Source organism: Otolemur garnettii, unplaced genomic scaffold (genome assembly GCF_000181295.1).
Source record: "Otolemur garnettii isolate 467f Iridium unplaced genomic scaffold, OtoGar3 scaffold00044, whole genome shotgun sequence".
Taxonomy (NCBI): Eukaryota; Metazoa; Chordata; class Mammalia; order Primates; family Galagidae; genus Otolemur; species Otolemur garnettii.
This window is the reverse complement of record NW_003852439.1, coordinates 2,274,278-2,291,890: the sequence shown is the minus strand read 5'-3', so window position 1 is coordinate 2,291,890 and position 17,613 is coordinate 2,274,278. Positions and strand designations below refer to the sequence as shown.

General features: G+C 47.6%; 1 protein-coding gene across 2 annotated transcripts; it reads right to left on the bottom strand.

Moving 5' to 3' along the window:
* Positions 1-2,402: 2,402 nt before the first annotated feature.
* KNOP1 (lysine rich nucleolar protein 1) lies at positions 2,403-17,547 on the bottom strand. Of its 2 annotated transcripts, none has more exons than XM_003790705.3 (5): positions 17,479-17,547; positions 13,043-13,968; positions 8,235-8,303; positions 5,565-5,642; positions 2,403-3,326 (listed from the first exon to the last, which is right to left on the bottom strand). In XM_003790705.3, the coding sequence occupies exons 2-5, from the start codon at positions 13,964-13,966 to the stop codon at positions 3,015-3,017; spliced, it is 1,383 nt and encodes a 460-aa protein (XP_003790753.1). In that variant the 5' UTR covers positions 13,967-13,968; positions 17,479-17,547; the 3' UTR covers positions 2,403-3,014. The 2 variants fall into 2 exon arrangements, with proteins under 2 accessions (XP_003790753.1, XP_023369648.1); XM_023513880.1 differs by lacking the exon at positions 17,479-17,547 and adding an exon at positions 17,154-17,442.
* Between the last annotated feature and the right edge of the window lie 66 nt (positions 17,548-17,613).

The following is a 17,613-nucleotide window of genomic DNA, read 5'->3' as shown; positions in this document are numbered from 1 at the left end:
AGCCTCCCAAGTAGCTGGGACTACAGGCGCCTGCCACACCTGGCTAGTTTTAGAGAGGGGTCTTGCTCTTGCTCAGGCTGGTCTCCAACTTCTGAGCTCAGGCAATCCACTGTCTTGGCCTCCCAGAGTGCTGGAATTACCAGTGTGATCCACTATGCCTGGCCCTCAACTAAGGACTTACCTGTGCTATGTGCCAGACCTCCTGGACTACTATCTCCCCCAGTCCCAATGCCTTATTGATAGGCTGTGTTCTACGGAGTCAAGACACAAAGAACATGGAAATCACACTAGAAAACAACAGTTTGGGGAGGATGTTGGACACAGGAAAAGGGGCAGGGGAGACTCAAGCCAGTGTCAGTTAATTTTCAAAGAATGAGAGCACAGAGAGTAATTCTCCCCAGACGGGGACCTGCTCCTTTAAGTGATGGTATTCTGCACTAGGAAAAAGCATTAAGACGAGGTTACATTCATTGTGAGGACACTAGTCTTGGCTGCCCAACCTTCTCTGGTTACAGAGTAAGTTCTTATGTACATAGAAAAGCAATAAACCTTCTAAGCAAATGGAACTCATAAGCCAATGGTGATATATCAAGTTAGAAAGCCAAACTCTATTACGCAGACAACTTGCACTAAGTAAAAAGCCTGGCCATTACATCCTAATGAGAGCCATCAGTCACCAAGGATTAGATGGGGCAAGGCAGTAGACACTGAATCATCCTCTCCAGAACCACTAGGAAGTCTGAGCACATTCGCTGATGAGGTGACCTAAGCCATGTCCAAACTGTAGTGTGTGACCTTTTGGCAGGACAAAAACGATGAGAGCAGAACGGTTGGTCCCCATTTATGCCAAGTGAATTCCTGTAGTGTTGCTCAAGGTCAAGAGAGATTTATTCCTCTATTGAAGGAGCAGGTGCTCACCAAGGGCTAACACAAAGAAGGAAGCCTGCCTTCTGGGCTTTAGATGGCCTTTCCCACTGTGTATCTCACGGTTGAAACCACAAAGTTTATGTCCTAAGGGAAGTGACCTAATGCTTGCTGGTTGTAGTCAAAGCCCAGAAAAGGCCAGCTACTGAAATGCCTGCCTCATCTCTGCCCAGTGGGTCAGCAGTGGGCACCACTCTCAGCTCCTAGGCATCTACCTCTTACTCTTCCAGCCTGACCTGAGGGAATCTCCCTCCTCATGAAGGGGCTGGTCCAGGAACAAACAACGAGTCATCAAGAAAGTTCTCTTGAAAGGCTTCTAGAGGTTCTCTTGAACCACAAAAAGATTTTTCTTTATCTAAAGCAGCGGTTCTCAACCTGTGGGTCACGACCACAGGAACTATATTAAAGGGCTGCAGCATTAGAAAGGTTGAGAACCACTGCTCTATTCTAGGATCTTGATATGCTCCCTGAAATCCCTACTGCCTTCCTTCTACTAGCTTGATGAAACCAACCCTGAAGATGATAGGGCAGAGAGGAAAAGACTGTTTCCTTGAAGGGCTGCTAATTAATCCCTCTATCAGGACTTCCTGCCATGTGATACTGATTTCCTGGCTGCTCAGGCCTGCCTCAGCTAGGATGACTGTAGCAGGTACATTCAGGCCACATGATGTAAAAATTTAACTACCTATATTTTGGGATGCAAAAAGTGAGGTGGATGGAAAGAAGGTGGTCAAGTGTGCCTTGGATCATTGTACCTGAAGCTCGGTGAGGCCTGCTACAGAGCTCATAAACACTGTCCTGATGGCTGATGAGGCAACTTCCTGTGTCATCCCCATGAGCCTATGCCACCTTGCACTTGACCTCTGCCACTTATGTAACCTGGATTCTCCTCCTTGTGACTGAAGACACTCTAATAAAACATATCCCTGGGAATTCGCTATCAGTTCATTTGCAGAACCAACCACTTTCTAAAATGCCTTGTTCAGAATTCAGTTGCAGCACAAAAAAACTCAAATCCAAGCTCAGCACGTAGGATCAAAGGCAGGCAGCTGGAAAGGTAAGCTTTCTCAGCAGCAGAGGAAGCTCGGTCACATAACTTGGTGACAACTCAGACACCTCTTTTCCTGCCAGCTATTCCAAGGTGAGGGAAAGGAAAATGAGCTTGCTACTCATTGTATATCATGAATTCTGCTTCCCATCAGATTTTGACATATCAAAACATCTGTTTCCTCTCAAAAACATTTTAATCCCCAATAAGGGATGGGGATAGTGGCTCATGCCTATAATCTCAGCACTTTGGGAAGACAAGAAGGGAGGATCTCTTGAGGACAGAAGTTTGAAACCAATTTGGGCCACATAGTTGTGACCCTATTTCTGAAAGAAAAAACACTTGTTTTAATTAGCCAGGGGTGGTAGCATGCACCTGTAGTCCCAGATTACTTAGGAGGCCAAGGTGGGAGAATTGCTTGAGCCAAGGAATTCAAGGGAGGTATGATCACGCCACTGCACTCTTGCCAAGACAGTACAACATAACCTTGTCCTCCAGTGGACCCGCAAATAAAAATCTCCCACAAATATTCCAGGTGAGACGAAATTCCCTATAAGGGACAGTCCCTCTAATAAATAGTGACTCAGGGTCTGGGGTATAAAAGTATAATTTATGCTTACTGGTTGGGCGACCCTGGGCAATTTTATAACTTTATCCCTGAATCTCGCTTGCTTCATCTATAAGATGGGGATAATAATAGCACCCTTTTCATAATTATGAAGAGTAAATACATTAATGCAAGGAAAATACTTTAGTATATGCCTGACATGCTGAACATCCAACAAATGTTAGCTATTGTTATATATACACATTCACATCTCCAAGACGGACGGAATGCTTCACATAGAAAAGAGTAGGTTTCAGCCACTCACTTGTTCCCCTGACTCCTGAAACATGAGCAACCCCACCCCAGCTCATCTAAGCCCACCAAGATAGTTGTCTTTAATCTTCATAGCTGTCCAATTTGAGACAACTGGCTTTCATTGGTATAACTGAAGAATAAAAGCAATTTTGGCTATTTTGCAGGACAAAACAGTAGAATTTAATCTTCAAACTTGATAGATTTAGAAGCGTTTCTGTCAATATAAAAGATTTTGTCTGCAGCATTAGAGAAGCCAAGGCCAGCTCCTCGGCTGTACTTCCAGCTCATGGCCCGGTCGTAGTCCCGTTGCAGGTTCTGCTGCAGAGTGTCAGCTGCCTTCTTGTTGAGGGCCATGTTGGGCCTTCCAGCCATGCTAGGGGGCCGGCTAAATGAAGGGGACAGATTTTTAAAGCCACCCATAAGTTTGAGAAATTTCACTTTCTGTTCCTCATTTTCAAAACCAGCAGTATCCCACTGGCCAAACTGGGTTCCCTGTGGTAAGAGAAGAAAGGAGGTTATTTTCCTTGACTCCAAAACCCTTTCCTTCCCCTGACCTCAGCCTCACCAGGGAGGACCCAGCTGGTTAAACATTTGCTATGTCCCAGAAACAAGTGCTAATATGAAAGCTCAACCGTGATAATTTTATTAATCATAGCAAAAGCCTTATAAGGAATACTGTTGACATTCCCATTTTACAGATGAAGAAAAAAGAGGTTTGCAGTGTAACTAGAGACACAAACCCAATGGAATTCCCAGTTAGGTTTAGCCAACACCTGAGGCCACTTGGGCATGCACAGCTGCCTTTCTTCCCTATTCCTTCTCCTACTCATGGCAATGGCTCAGGGCACCTCACCTCACTATCCAGGACACCTCAGCCCACCCATGGCATAACTCACTACCTATACCACCCCTCACCCACAGCGCACTACATCTACACAGCACACCTCATGTCCTAACTCTCACAACAGCACCTGGCTGTTCATCTATCAGCCTAACATTCGGGCCAACTGGGTGGAACCTGAAGTGCACTTCTCTTCTCTGAAGTGCTGCATTTTATAGCAGGCAGGGGTGAAGGCCCACCAAGGTGAACGGTTACATAGCCAAGTCAGAGGCTAAGCCAAGACTAGGAACTTGGAGTCTCAATTCCAGCCAGAGCCCTCTACCACCCATGAATCCCCATGTACAAGAAAATGCAAGAGAGCCCCTCAAGCCCCTTCCCTCCCACATCTGTGGAGAAGCAAGTAACCCAGCTCCCCAAGAAGACATGACTGAAGTTATACAGACCCAGGGAGAAACCCCACCTGGGAGACCCTGGGCAAGTCACCCAATCACTCTGAGCCTCTACGACAGTGGTTCTCAACCTTCCTAAAGCCACAACCCTTTAATACGGTTCCTGTGGGTTGTGACCCACAGGTTGAGAACTGTTGCTCTATGTCATCTCTAAAGGGGTGTAACATCCCCTCACAGGGCTTTAGTGAGGCTGAAGTCAGATTTTTTTTTGAGACAGTATGTCACCCTCAGTAGAGTGCTGTGACGTCACAGCTCACAGCAACCTCACACTCTTGGGCTCAAGTGATTCTCTTACCTCAGCCTCCCAAGTAGCTGGGACCACAGGTGCCCAACACAACACCCGGCCATTTTTTTTTTTTTTAGTCACAGTTGTCATTGTTTAGCAGGCCAGGGCTGGGCTTGAACCCACCACTTTTCATGTATGAGGCTGGAGCCCCACTCACAGAGCTATTGGCGCCGAGCCCTGAAGTCAGATTTTATACCAAAACCCCACAGCACAATGCTTGGCACATTTTAAGTCCTCAATAACTGGCATTCTTCTCACCTGTCCCCAACCAGACTGCTGACCTCCATGCTGCCTGGGAACTTTCTGCCTGACAAGCCAAAGGCCAGCCTAGCACTTACTTCTAGGTCAGCTTTGAGAGAACAACAAAAACTAGCTGTCACTACAGCTGCCCTGAGTGAACTGGTGACACATTTCTCCCAGCTCCATGGTAGCCCAGACACAGGATTGATTACAGCTTCCCTGCCTGACCTGACCTGCAATTTTCAGAGCAAGAAGGCACCAGTGACAGCTTTACTCTGGGTCTGAGGAGGGCTGCTGGCCTGCTGCCCACCAGAGGGATCCGTGGCCAGTGTTCAGTGGCCCTAGGTCCTACAGATCCCAGCCATTGTGCTCCAGGATCATTCTTGCCATCAGGTTCTTCCAGAGAGAACCACTGGGGCCAGGGGCTCCCAGTCATACTACCTTGCTCTCTGCTTTCCTCACTCAATCAAGGTGTCCTACCAGCTCTGCTCAGCTCAATAGGATGGTAAGGAAGGAGATGCAAGACACATGACAAAGTCCCACTGCAGAACCCAGCGGCCTGCAGTGTCTAAGCTCAGAGTCTGAGAGGCCCGCCTACCTCCTGCTGCAGTTCCCAGCAGCTCTCTGAGGGCATCATCCACTGCTGGCAAGAACTTACTCTAACAAGTCCTCAGCAATCCCCACCTGTCCAGGACCTGGGAGAAAGGTTTAGGTGGCTTATCTGGCCTAGCCAGCTCTTCAGGAGGAAGGCAAGCACCCTTTCAGAAGGAAGGAAATAAGTTCAGAACAAACTCTGCTGTAGGCTGAGGCTGGATAGACTTGGTTCCCCAACTCCAACCTTGTGCTGTGAGGAAGGACAGGGATACCCAGCACACTCACCCCACCCCCAAACACGGCCCTAGCATCCAACTCACTGTCCACTTCCTGGTTTCAGACGTTTCCGTTTTGCCCGACTCACGGTCAATCTCTTCTTGTAAGGCCTTTCGCCTCACCTGAGCAAGGATGAAAGAAGAGGGAAATGAGACAGAGAAAACTCTTTTGAGCTTCAAACTCTAGAGCCTAGACCAGGGATCCTCAAACTTTTTTAAATAGGAGGCCAGTTCACTGTTCCTCAGACCCCTGGAGGGCTGGACTGCAGGCCCCGGGACGAGCTGGCTGCTAAGCAGGACAGGCAGGAAAGTGGCAGGAAAAACACCCAGCGGGCTGGATAAATGTGCTCAGTGGGCTGCATGTGGCCCTTGAGCCAGAGTTTGAGGACGCCTGGCCTAGACAGATATGGAGCTGGAGGTCTGAACTTTACTCTGCCACAGGGATGGGGGCAGCTTACATCTAAAGTGTCCCAAGCATCTCAAGAGGGGCTGCAGTCCCTTGGCCTACAATGAGCAGTCTTATTAATCCTGTTTGGCCAGGGTTTTTCTTGAGAATGAATCTTCCTAGAAACTGAAGTTTATCCTACCTTTACCATTAGAACATTTTTTGTGTGTAATAGCCATTTGAGGTGGAAAGCTTCCCAAAACACAATGCCAAACCCCTGACTTCTTGTGCAGAGGATACTAGAGTTAACATTTATGAAAAGAGCATTAATTTCTAGAAAGAAGACCAGCTGTGGAGTAGGCAGAAGCTAGTTTGAATCCCAGTACTACCATTAACTAGCTGTGTGGCCACAGGTCACTTAACCTTTCTGAACATTGGTCTATTTATTCACAAAAGACTGGCAATGTCAGCTATTCTGAAGTGTAAATAGGAAAAACACAAGTATCTATGTAAAGAACCTAGGAGAGCACCAGGCGCACAGTAGGTCCATCTCAGACACAGTTGCTGGCACGCCTCAGGGCCACCACTGGAGCACCAATGAGCTTACTGCTCTATATAGAAGATTTCAGGGCATTATCTTCCATCCCAAGGAAGAATTCAAGTATAACTTTGCTTCCCCCAATTTGTGGCTCCTCCCTCTTCTAATATGCCATGGCTGCAAAATGAAATGACCATTTATAGTTTAAAACTACATAAAACACGAGTCAAAGAAAAAGCTCTAGGGATGAGAGAGAAAACGAAGGTTCACCGCTCTAGTGTAATCACACTATGGATGTGGAATAGTAACAAGTGTGCATTTGCCAAAATGGAGAGCAGTTCACAAATTAAATGGTAAAAGTATAAATAGCATGTTGTTTGAAAATTGCACGTCTATATAGTCACAAGGGAAAAAATCTGGAAGGATGTAACAGAGTTAACAGAGAGCATGATTATGCAGTAGGATTTCAAGTATTTTCTTCTCCCAAAGCATGTTGCTTTGTCCATTTTTTAAAATAATAAATTTTTACTATTTATGAGAAAAAATATGCCAAATGTCTAGGAATTTTCTTAGGAATTATATTTAATAGGCTCAAATAATTACAAAGCAAAGGAGTGTTGAGGGCTGCTCAGAGGTCGAGGATCTTACAGCGTCCTCAGGAGCTACGGATACCTGGAAAAGGAGCCCAGGAAAGGTCTGGGGCCTGGATGATCGGGGGTCTACCACTACCCTCTCCACGTGGCCACCCAGCCCCATTACAGCAGCTCCAGCAGCACTGGCCCCAGGCTTGTCCTGGTGAGCCGAGCACCACTCTGACTCGCAAGGAGGCTGGTGAGCGCCCATCTTTTTGCTGCAAAGCCCTGGCAGGGGTCTGTCAATGATCCTTTTGACCTCAATGAGGTCCCGTCTGGGTCTGGCTTTGGGGAGTGCTTCCCAATACCCCAAATAAGGTCTGGTACTTCCTCATCTTTGGCAGGTCACCCTCCTCCCAGTCGGCTCACTTCTAAGTACTCCCTCCATTTCTCCTTCACTCCGGGGCCGTCTATGTCCCACCCTCACCTTATGGCTTCTTTCGAGGCACTGATCCAGTGCTCAGCCATTCCCTGCTAAGGAAGCATGAAGATGGCAGTCAGGGAGTCAGCTGCCATTTATTCAGCACAGATTAGAGGCCACCCCTGCCAAGTGCCCTACAAACACAACCTCAACGGGTCTTCACAGCAAACTGCAATGGCTTCTACTGTCATGATCCCTCCTTTACAGAGGAGAAAACTGAGGCTGTGCCTGCCTATGGTCCAACACCAGGCCTGTGCAGTTACCCTTGTCCTGCCAGGCCTTGGGGTCAGGATTACAAAAATACCCCAATTTCAGAAAGCCCAGTTACCACACAGGATGTGTTTTCCAAGGAATCTGGGCAAGATACAAGCAGAAGCTAGTTCACGGACACCTTCTTCTCCTCCTCCAGAATTAGCCAGCGAGTGGCAGCCCATGGGCCTGGCTGCACATGTGTCACCTGCCCCAGCTGTAGGGTCACAGGGACATGCCTCCCACACTCTGCGGCAGATTACGGGGAATAACCAGTTAGGCCCCTCAGCTACAGTCGAGTGGTCCCAGCATGAGGTAGGAAAGGGCTTGAGTTCCCTGTTCCCAGAGGAACAGAGCAGAAACAGGCCTAGTGGCCTCTGGAATCCTTAGCACCTCTGAGCCCAGGATCACATGGCCTGGCAGGCGGGGACTGTGCCTCTGGGGGTGGCAAGAGGCAGCGGAGGGGAATCAGGAAGGATCTGGACTATACCTGGTCAATGTGCGCCTCATCCATGTTCCCTTTCTTTTCCAACACCACCTCTAGGTCTGGGTCTGGATCCTGCATGAGAGGACAGGGGCGGGTAAGGTTCGAGCCCGTGATGCATGGCCTCTTCCACAGCAACCCGGCCAGGGTGACAAATCCAGAAATGACCCCAGATAATAGTTATCAACCCTGCCACTGAGATAAATCTGTCAACAAATCCTTCCTTATTCTCTTTCTTCCAAGACTCTCCCTAGAAACAGTGGCACCAGCCTGTTTCACAGATGAAGACACTGAGGCTCAGAGATTACAAGGTCACTCCACAGCTCAGCAACAAGGGCTGAGTCTAACCAGGTCTCCTGACTCAGGGTTTAGGGTGCCACATCTCCACCTTACATGTCACCTAACCTCCTATGGTGACACCAAACCAGCCCAAGGACAGAGGCCATGGGCCTGCTGACAGCCCTCTCCTCCACACTGCTACCCTTGAGTCCTGGTCACCACCTTCTCTCCAACCCATACAACCACGACCATCTCTAAGTCTGCTTCCCCGCCTGCACCCCCAGTCCATTCTGCGCTGTAGCTCAAATGACTTTAACAACTGAATTGGCTCACGTCACTTTCCTCCCCCAAACCCACGAAGGGCTTCTATCATGTTCCTATGAAAATCCAGCCCCTGAGGCCTCTGTGGCTCTCTACAAATGGTAGAGAGGCCCCTGCCCTCCTCAATGAAACCACTGTCCTCGGCTCCCCTACCTCCCTCTAGCTGGCTCTCTGCACCTGCTGCTCCCTCGCAAGGATGGCTGGGGCCCAGGCCTGCCCTGACCATGCTGACACAGGCTACCCTCTCACTGGCCTAAACCTCCAAGACACCCATAACAGTGAGACCTCAGGCCATTTTCCCCTGATCCTTTAGTAATGACAACTGCTGATGTTTCACACTTTAAGCCCTTACTTTAAGTGGGTTCTGCCTGGCACCCAGTGTCCTTTGGGAAGATCCCTGGGTGGTTCCCTTCACCCACATCACCCAGCCAGACCTGAAGCACATGTGTACCTACCTGACTCAGTAGTTGCTCCGGGAGTCCCCATCACAGCAGAGGGAACTACCTTTCACGGGGCTCCTGGGAAGATTCAAGACTCTGACAGGGGCTGGGGTAGGCCTCCAAAGCCTCTAGCCTTGCAAACCCAAGTTCCTGTTTTTTTGGGTTTTTTTTTTTATTGCAAATTAATATGAAGATATAAATTTTTAGCTTTCATTGTTTTCACTTCCAGGGTAAAGTTCCAGTTATAAAAGAGCCCCTCACCCAGGGGATGTGTTATACAACCTCACAATGTGCACCATAGGTGAGATCCTGCCTCATGCCCTCCCTCCTTCTGCCAATTCTCCTCCCCCTTCCGCCGCCCCTGTACTAGACTACATTTAGTTTTTAATTGTTTTATTGTTCATACGAGCATGTAATTGTTTACATATTGGTTTCATATTAGTATTGAGCACACAGGGTATTTATTTTTCCATTCTTGTGATACTTTACTAAGAAGAATGTATTTCAACTCCATCCAGGTTAATATAAAAGATATAAAGTCTCCATCTTTTTTAATGGCTGAATAGTATTCCATGGTATACATATACCCCAGTTTGCTATTGATCCAAAATTGATTCTTGCTGGATAAGAATTAAATTTAAGACATGAAACAATAAAAATTCTAGATGAGAGTGTAGGGAAAACTCTTGAAGATACTGGGCTGGGAAAAAACTTTATGAGGAACACCCCCAACCCCCCGGCAATTGCAGGAACACCAAAAATAAATAACTGGGATTTGATTAAGCTAAAAAGCTTTCGTGCAGCTAAGGATACCACAAACAAAGCAAATAGCCTTCGGAATCCATATGATAAATCTGACAAAGGCCTGATAACTAGAATCTACAGAGAACTCAAATAATAAAAGCAAACAACGCCCTCTGTAAGTGGGCAAGAGACTTGAACAGAAACATCTGCAGATGACAGACAAATGGCCAAAAACTCATGAAAAAATGCTCACCATCTTTAATAATCAGAGAAATGCAAATCAAAACCACTCTGAGGTATCACCTAAGCCGTGTAAGATTAGCCCACGTCACAAAGTCCCAACACCAAGTTCCTAAAGAGAAGAAGACAGCGGTGAAACCAAGGACTAGGGCAAAGCTGGAAAAATCCAACAACCAGAACTAACTTGTACAGGGCCCTAATATGGAGGCCGCCCCTGCCTCCCTCAAGCCTGTTAGCTGAGTGCAGGCCACACACACCCTCCCCACAGTCCAGCTCCAGAGGGCTCACATCTCATGAAGTGCTGAAGACATACAGACATCGTTATCATGGCAGGAATGCAGGAAAATGGCTGGTCACCCAGCAGACAGGTGCAGCGCAGGGGAGAGAATGCGGGGATTGTTCTATCAGAACATAATCATTTCCTGGGCTCCATAATACTGGCTCCTAGGAGAGGTCACACAGATGTTTTCTGAGAAAGGGATAATCCCCAACTTTAGAAGCCAGACTGCCTGGGTTTGAATCCCAGCTCTCTCTCTCTTTCTCTCTCTCTTCTTTTGAGACAGAGTTTCACTAGCTCTAGCTCAGCCTACCTCACAGTAACCTCAAACTCCTGGGTTCAAGTGACCCTTCTGCCTCAGCCCCCCGAAGGAGCTGGGACTACAGGCACCTGCCACTACCCCCAGCTAATTTTTCTGTTTTTAGTAGAGACTGGATCTCGCTCTTGCTCAGACTGGTCTAGAACTCTTTAAGCCCAAGTGATCCTCCCACCCTGGCCTCCCAGACTGCTAGGATTACAGACATGAGCCACCACACCTGGCCCCAGCTCCATCTTTTAACAGCTAGGTGACCTTAGAGAATGTATTTAATTCTCTTGAGCCTCAGTTTGTCTGTTAAATGAGGATACCCCCAGCAACTACCTCACTGGACTAGTAAAGCTAATAAACATGTTAGTACATGGCGAGCACTTAGCACAATGACAAACACATAGTAAGTGCTCAAAAAATCATCAGTCACCAGCCACTCGGATGGGTCAGACACCTGTTTAGAGCAGAACACATACCATGAAACAGGGCATACCCTATCCTGTTCCCTGGCCCACATTCATGTGCACATCCTGAGCGCAGGAATGGCAGCCTGGCCCTGGCAGTGGAACAGCTGGAAAAGGCCACAGTCTGAGGACCCCCAGCCCTTCTGCTCACCTCTAGCCTCCAATCTCACACTGGAGGAAGCTCGTCACCATGGTGACAAGATGTGTCTGGGTCTCCCCGGGCCATCTCCCATTCCCTCCTGTTAATAGGACCTAGGTTTTCCTCCAAGAAACTGCAGCCCCCCAACTCAGACAGTGTGGCTTAGGTGAGACTGACACCTTTAGTCCCTCATCCAATTTCAGATGAGGGCTTTTAGCTAGGGTGTCCCAGTCGAGCCTGGGAAAGCAGACCTGGGACATTTCCCATCACCATTTGAGAGGTGACATTCTTCCTTTGGAGTGGCTGGACTACAGGCAGTCCCTGGGTTACAGACAACCTGACATACAGCGTTCTGTTCTTGTGAATGGGCTCCCCACAAGGATAATTTATAATTAAGTAATTCAATGATTAACTTAGGGGCCCGTTTCTTCCGCACATGTAGACAAACCTGCAGAGTGTCAGCAGTTCCCTGGTGCAGCACCTTTATGAAAGCAGCTAGTCTCACAGAGAAGCAGCTGACAGAAACACAAGAACACAAAGTAGCGAATCCAGAGCCAAGAAAGTTTTTGACAAAAGAATGAACTCAAGGCTTCTGTCTCACTGAAGCAGGATTTGCTAAGCTTGAAGAGCAAGATCCCAACACTGAATGGTTTACAAAGGCTTACAAAGCAGTGAGAACTTCAGCTGATACGAGGCAATTTATGGTGAAAAAAGGGAAAAGACCATATAAACCCTACATACCTTTCTCAAGAAACCAACTTCCGTACTAGCTCCCCTCCTCCAGCAAGAGAATCAAACCCTGATTCTCCAGCACCCACTCCATCCTCTCCAGCACCATTTCCAACACCATCCTCTGATTCGTGTCAGCCTACCTTGTGCCTCAAAAATGCCCTTCCAGTAAGTAAGACACTGATGCAACATTAGGTGAATGTTAACTTTTACCTTTTAGTTTTTAAATTTTTCCTATCCCTGTCTCAAGTTTTTGTATGAGTTTGTTCTTGTGTTTGGTTTGCTTGAATTAAAGAGCACAATAGTTTCTATAGCAACTTATTACAGTAGGGGGTCCTATTATTATCATTACAGTGTTACACTGTGTTATTACAACCAAGTAACAGCCACTATAGATAGCACTGTTAGTATTCTCATACATGAGTGGCTCATCTGGGATCTGAGTTAAACACAAATCCAACCTCAAGACGTTCTCAGGAATGTATCTCACTCATAACTGGGGACTGCCTATATTTGGTTCCCGAGTATCAGATAGCACGTGGCAAGAGTTCAGAAAGCAAAAGATTTGAATTTGAAAAACTGATCCCAACAGATTCAGATCCTAACTGAAGACACTGAAAATTTGGGTAGTATCTTAATAGCAAGGAACCTGTATTACTGATGATACCGCATAACCCTTTGGATCAGTCACACCTGGAGGTAGCTACCCATGACCTTTCCAACTACATTTGTCAACAAATCCCCTGTTCTGGCTGAAGTCTATTTAATCAGAGTTCTGGCAGCTAAAAGCCAAGCACCCATGAATGTGCACACACTTTTCCAAACCCAACCTCATTCTCTAAAGGCAAGAGTCTGTTTTTGAAGGAAAACCTACCTCCTTCCAAGGGTCTCCTACTACACCGCTGTCTTTCTTCCTCTTTTTCTTCTTCTTCCTTTTCAGAGCCACCTCCTCCATGACTGGCTGCTCTACCTTCTTCTTGGATTTCATTTTTTTCTTTGCTGGTGCCTTGGGGCCATCTCCTAGGGGGATGTATTCTGGAGCATCAATTTTAACTGGCTTCATTCTACTTCCTTTTCTAGGACTGCTCTCCGTGGACCTGGAGAGCTTGGAGTGCCCTAGGAGGGTGTCTCCCTCCTGGTAGATCTTTTTTTTCTTCTTCCCTTTCCCGCTCGGTTCCCTGGCACTCCCCTGCTTCCGTTTCTGCCCTGGGGCTGCCTGCTCCTTACCCTCCCGCCCCACTGAGCAGGTGTACCCGTCCCCAGCATTGCAGAACCAAGGGTCCTGGACTGAAAAGGCTGCAGGGTCCTGGGCCTTTTTATCCTTCTTGTGTTTTTTGACCTTCTTGCCAACTCTGGTTGCCACCTCCTCATTCTGTCTGGGGTCTGGAGAGGTCTTTGCCCCCAACCCATGGGACATGGTTGGAGGTAATGAGGACTTCCTCTTCTTTTTCTTCTCCCCACGGAGAAATTCCGTGTGGCTAAGCACCTGCTTCCTGGGGCTGGGTGACTTCTCTGTCTGTCTGGCATGACAAGTGGTCTCAGGTTCTAGTTGCTCCTCACAAGGGGTGCTATAACCCTTCTTTTTTTTCTTTTTCTTCACTAGAGGCATCTCAGGTGTCTCCCCTTGGACCATAATCTTAGGGGGGGATGTGGCTCTTATAGGAGAAACATTGGCAAAACAATTGTTACTGTTTAAAACTGAGTATTGAGTCTCTGGTTCTTTGATCACCTTCTTCTTCTTCTTTTTCTTCTCTGGCAGCCCAAGGCCCAGGTCTACTTTTGGGGTCTTGGTGATCATTCCTGGAAAAAAAAAAAAACAAATGGTACAAGTTATTCCCACACCAAGCCACCCTATATCTAAGTCTACTAAGCACTGCCAAGAGCCATGTTTCTTTGAGTAGATGGTCTAAAATGTGAGAGGATAGGGAAAATAGACATGATTCCTTTGGAGCAAAAAGAAATGATGGAGTAATACAAAGTTTAAAGTCAGACAGCCCCAGGTTCAAGTCCAAATTGCTCTAAGTCAATCAGCCAACCTCCCTAAGCCTCAATTCCTGTATCTGGAAATAAGGGAAAACACTGTAACGCCTCCTTCCTCAAAGGGGTGTTGGGAAGAATAAATGTAGTAGTTGATACAAAGTGCTTAGTATACTGTTAATTCCTTTTTTTCCCAATCCCCTTCCTCAAAACTCTAAACTTAATGACTCACTCAATAGATATCTACTGACTGCCTACCATGAGCCAGCCATTGAGGACACACTGCTAACAAGTCAGACAGACCAGACCAGTCACTGCCCTTGGGGCTTTACCTTTTACTGGACGAAGCAAAGAGATATGTAGAGAAGAGATCAGCCCTTTTTCCTGGTTCCCATCAGAAGCAACAACAGGGGCAATTAACCCCTCTATCTGGGGTTATCTAAACAGCTCTCTACTTTGAGTCTGGAAATGAATCTCCCCACTCTCACCCTGAATGACTTCCTCTCCTAATTGCCTTCCCAGGTGGCTAGTAATAAGAGCAAGCTGTTCAGTGATAAGAGGAGCCCAGCCTGGCCTCAAAAGACCTGGGTTCAAAGTGACTCTGACACACTCCTGCCACAAGGCCTTGGCTTCTATGGACTTCAGTTTCCCATTTACAAGGCAGAGTCTGAACCAGAAGCTGTTGGGTTAGGGACCACATCCAGCCTGTAAGCCTATTTCACTCCTTTTAAAATTTCAAACTGATTGCCAACATTTAAATCATTAAATGCTGATGACACAGAATAATCTCAAATATCCAGCTGTTCCTGGATAAATGTTACAGAGGTACCTGTAAGAAGGGAGTGGGGTCCTCACTTTAGCTACCAGCTGGGCCATTTGGACTCCAGTCACAGCATAGTTCCTGCTGTTTCCTAAGCTACATGGCACAGAAACCAGGGAATCTGGAAACAAAATATCCCCTCCTAGGAAGTTAAGGTTATGGGAGCAAAAGGTCAGGAGCTTCTCCACACTACAGACCTCAGCCTCAGAGCCTACAGGGTCCATTTTGGACTTGGCTCACTCCTAGCAGCTTCAAAGAGCCAGGCCAGGCCTGAGCTACAGCTCCAGTTCATTTATAACCCACTCCAGAAGCATGTGGAGAATCAAGGGAGTGACTATACTCATTTATTCATTCCTGTCTATCCTGCTTCCTGGTATATTCCCAGAGCCTAGCTGGCACATAGCAAATGCTCAATACTCACTGATAACTGAATAAATGCTAGAGGTACAGATACAAGATAAAAACCCACCCATCAAGCAGCAAGTAGGTCAAGCACAGTGGCTCACACTTGTAATCCCAGCCTCTCAGGAATCTGAGCTTAGGAGTTAAGACACCAGCCTGAGCAACACAGCAAGACTCTCCTAAGAAAATGAAAAAATTAGTTGAGCTGTCAGATAAGAACCTGTGAGATAAGATCTGTGAGGGTACGCAGCCCGGATTGGCCAAGTGGTGGCACTTATCTGTAGTTAAAGCTACTCAGGAGGGTGAGACAGGTGGACTCTTGCCTGTGTGATAGAGCACAACCCCATCTCTTAAAAAGTAAAAACAAGCAGGCAGGTGATGAAGGGAACAAGGTATACCAATGACAATTCAGGTTATAAAAGCAAGGGCAGTGTTAAGGTCAGGGTGATGGAGCTTGATCAACCTATCCTGGCTATGGTCAGGAAGTTTCTAAAGTACAGAGGCTTCCAGGTTGGGCAACTGCAGTGTGGTGGTGTTAACCCCTGAGACAAAAGGTACTGAAGGTGGGTGGTTAAAGGCCTGGAGGAGACAGGATGGTTTAGACAAATGCCTTGGGACATCCTGGTGGAAATGTTCACTGGTCAGGTAGATAGATGGGTCTGAGGCTCAAGGGTGACTGTACTAACACAGGCAACATAAACTTAAAGATAGCAATTAAGCTTTAAAAAGAAGGAACCTGGCTCGGCGCCTATAGCTCAACCGGCTAAGGTGCCAGCCACATACACCTAAGGTGGCGGGTTCGAATCCCCAGCCCAGACCCGCCAAACAACAATGACCGCTGCAACCAAAAAATAGCCGGGCGTTGTGGCGGGCGCCTGTGGTCCCAGCTACTTGGGAGGCGGAGGCAGGAGACTCGCTTGAGCCCAGGAGTTGGAGGTTGCTGTGAGCTGTAATGCCACAGCACTCTACCCAGGGGGACAGCTTGAGACTCTGTCTCAAAAAATAAAAAAAAATAATAAAAAAAAAAAAAAAAGAAGGAACCTGAGACAATAGCTCAAGAAACACAGTTGTCCCCCTGGGTTTGCCCTTCTGAGGTATCAGTTACCCATGATCAACCTTGGTCCAAAAATAGGTGAGTACAGTGCAGTAAGATATTTTGTGTGCACACGTACAAAATTTTTATTACAGTGTAATTGTTCTATTTTTTAACTAGTTATTGTTAATCTCTTACTGTGTCTAATTTATAAATTAAACTTTATCATAGCACAATAGTAAAAAATTTAGTATATAAAGGGTCTGGTACTATCCAGGATTCTAGGGATCCACAGGTGGTCTAGGAACTTATACCTCATGGATAGGGGCTGCTGTACCGATATGTAAGTAAGTGGGCAGGAGAAGAGGAACTTTCAAAGGAGGGAGAAGGTGAAAACCTGGAGAGGCAGAGGCAAGGAGGTCAACAGGGCTTCAAAAGAGAAGCGGATAAGCACAAAGAAGCCTAAAATGGGATGTGGTTCAGCTTAAATTAATGTTCCCCTTTTTCGCCACTCAGAACCCCGCAGCATCCTCCTCTTCGGCCCTGCAACGCCAAATGTATTTATTTTTCAAGGAGAAGGGAAGAAGTGAACCTTACACTCCATCTCCTGCAAACGCTTTCTCCAAACGCTCCCTTAGATAATCGCAGTAGCCTTGTGAGGATCGGCGTGAATATCCCACCTCATAGGCTTCGGAGACTTTAGTTCACTTGCCCTAAGTTCCAAAGTCAACCAGGGACAGATTGGAACCCTACCAGTGTGACTTCAAAGCTAGTACAGCAATGCTTCCAAAGAATCACTAGTGGGATGCAAAGGAGCCAGGAAGTGAGATCGCTCCATCCAGCGTTCTGCAGCACCAACGCTTCCGCGTAAACAAATGCAGAGGATTACGTGGGGTCCCGGGCCGGCTCCAAGGCGGGAGCGCTTTCCTGGAGGCGCCTCTGGCCGGGGCGGTCACACACCGACAATTTGGGGTGCAAGGGGGCTGCCTTCCCCCTCTTCGCCGCCGCGCAAATCCCGAGGGGCAACCTCCAGACCCCGCGCCACGCCGCCCCGCCTGCATCGCGCCCCCGCACTCACCGGCAGGCCAAACCTCCCCGCCTCCACGTGAGAGCCCGCTCCGCCGTAACCCGGAAGCCAACTTCCAGTCGCTGGCCCGCCCCCTCAGGTTCCGGCTTCTTCCGGGTCGCGGTCTTGAGGCGAACGCAGTTGCCG

Bases quoted from the DNA above. Each gene is read 5' to 3' on its own strand.
- KNOP1 (XM_003790705.3), bottom strand. From the start codon at position 13,966: ATGATCACCAAGACCCCAAAAGTAGACCTGGGCCTTGGGCTGCCAGAG. The intron at 8,304-13,042 runs GTAGGTTTTCCT...CCTCTCATGCAG, and splicing joins TAGGAGACCCTTGGAAGGAG to GATCCAGACCCAGACCTAGA. The intron at 3,327-5,564 runs GTGAGTTGGATG...CTCTTACCACAG, and splicing joins CTGAAACCAGGAAGTGGACA to GGAACCCAGTTTGGCCAGTG.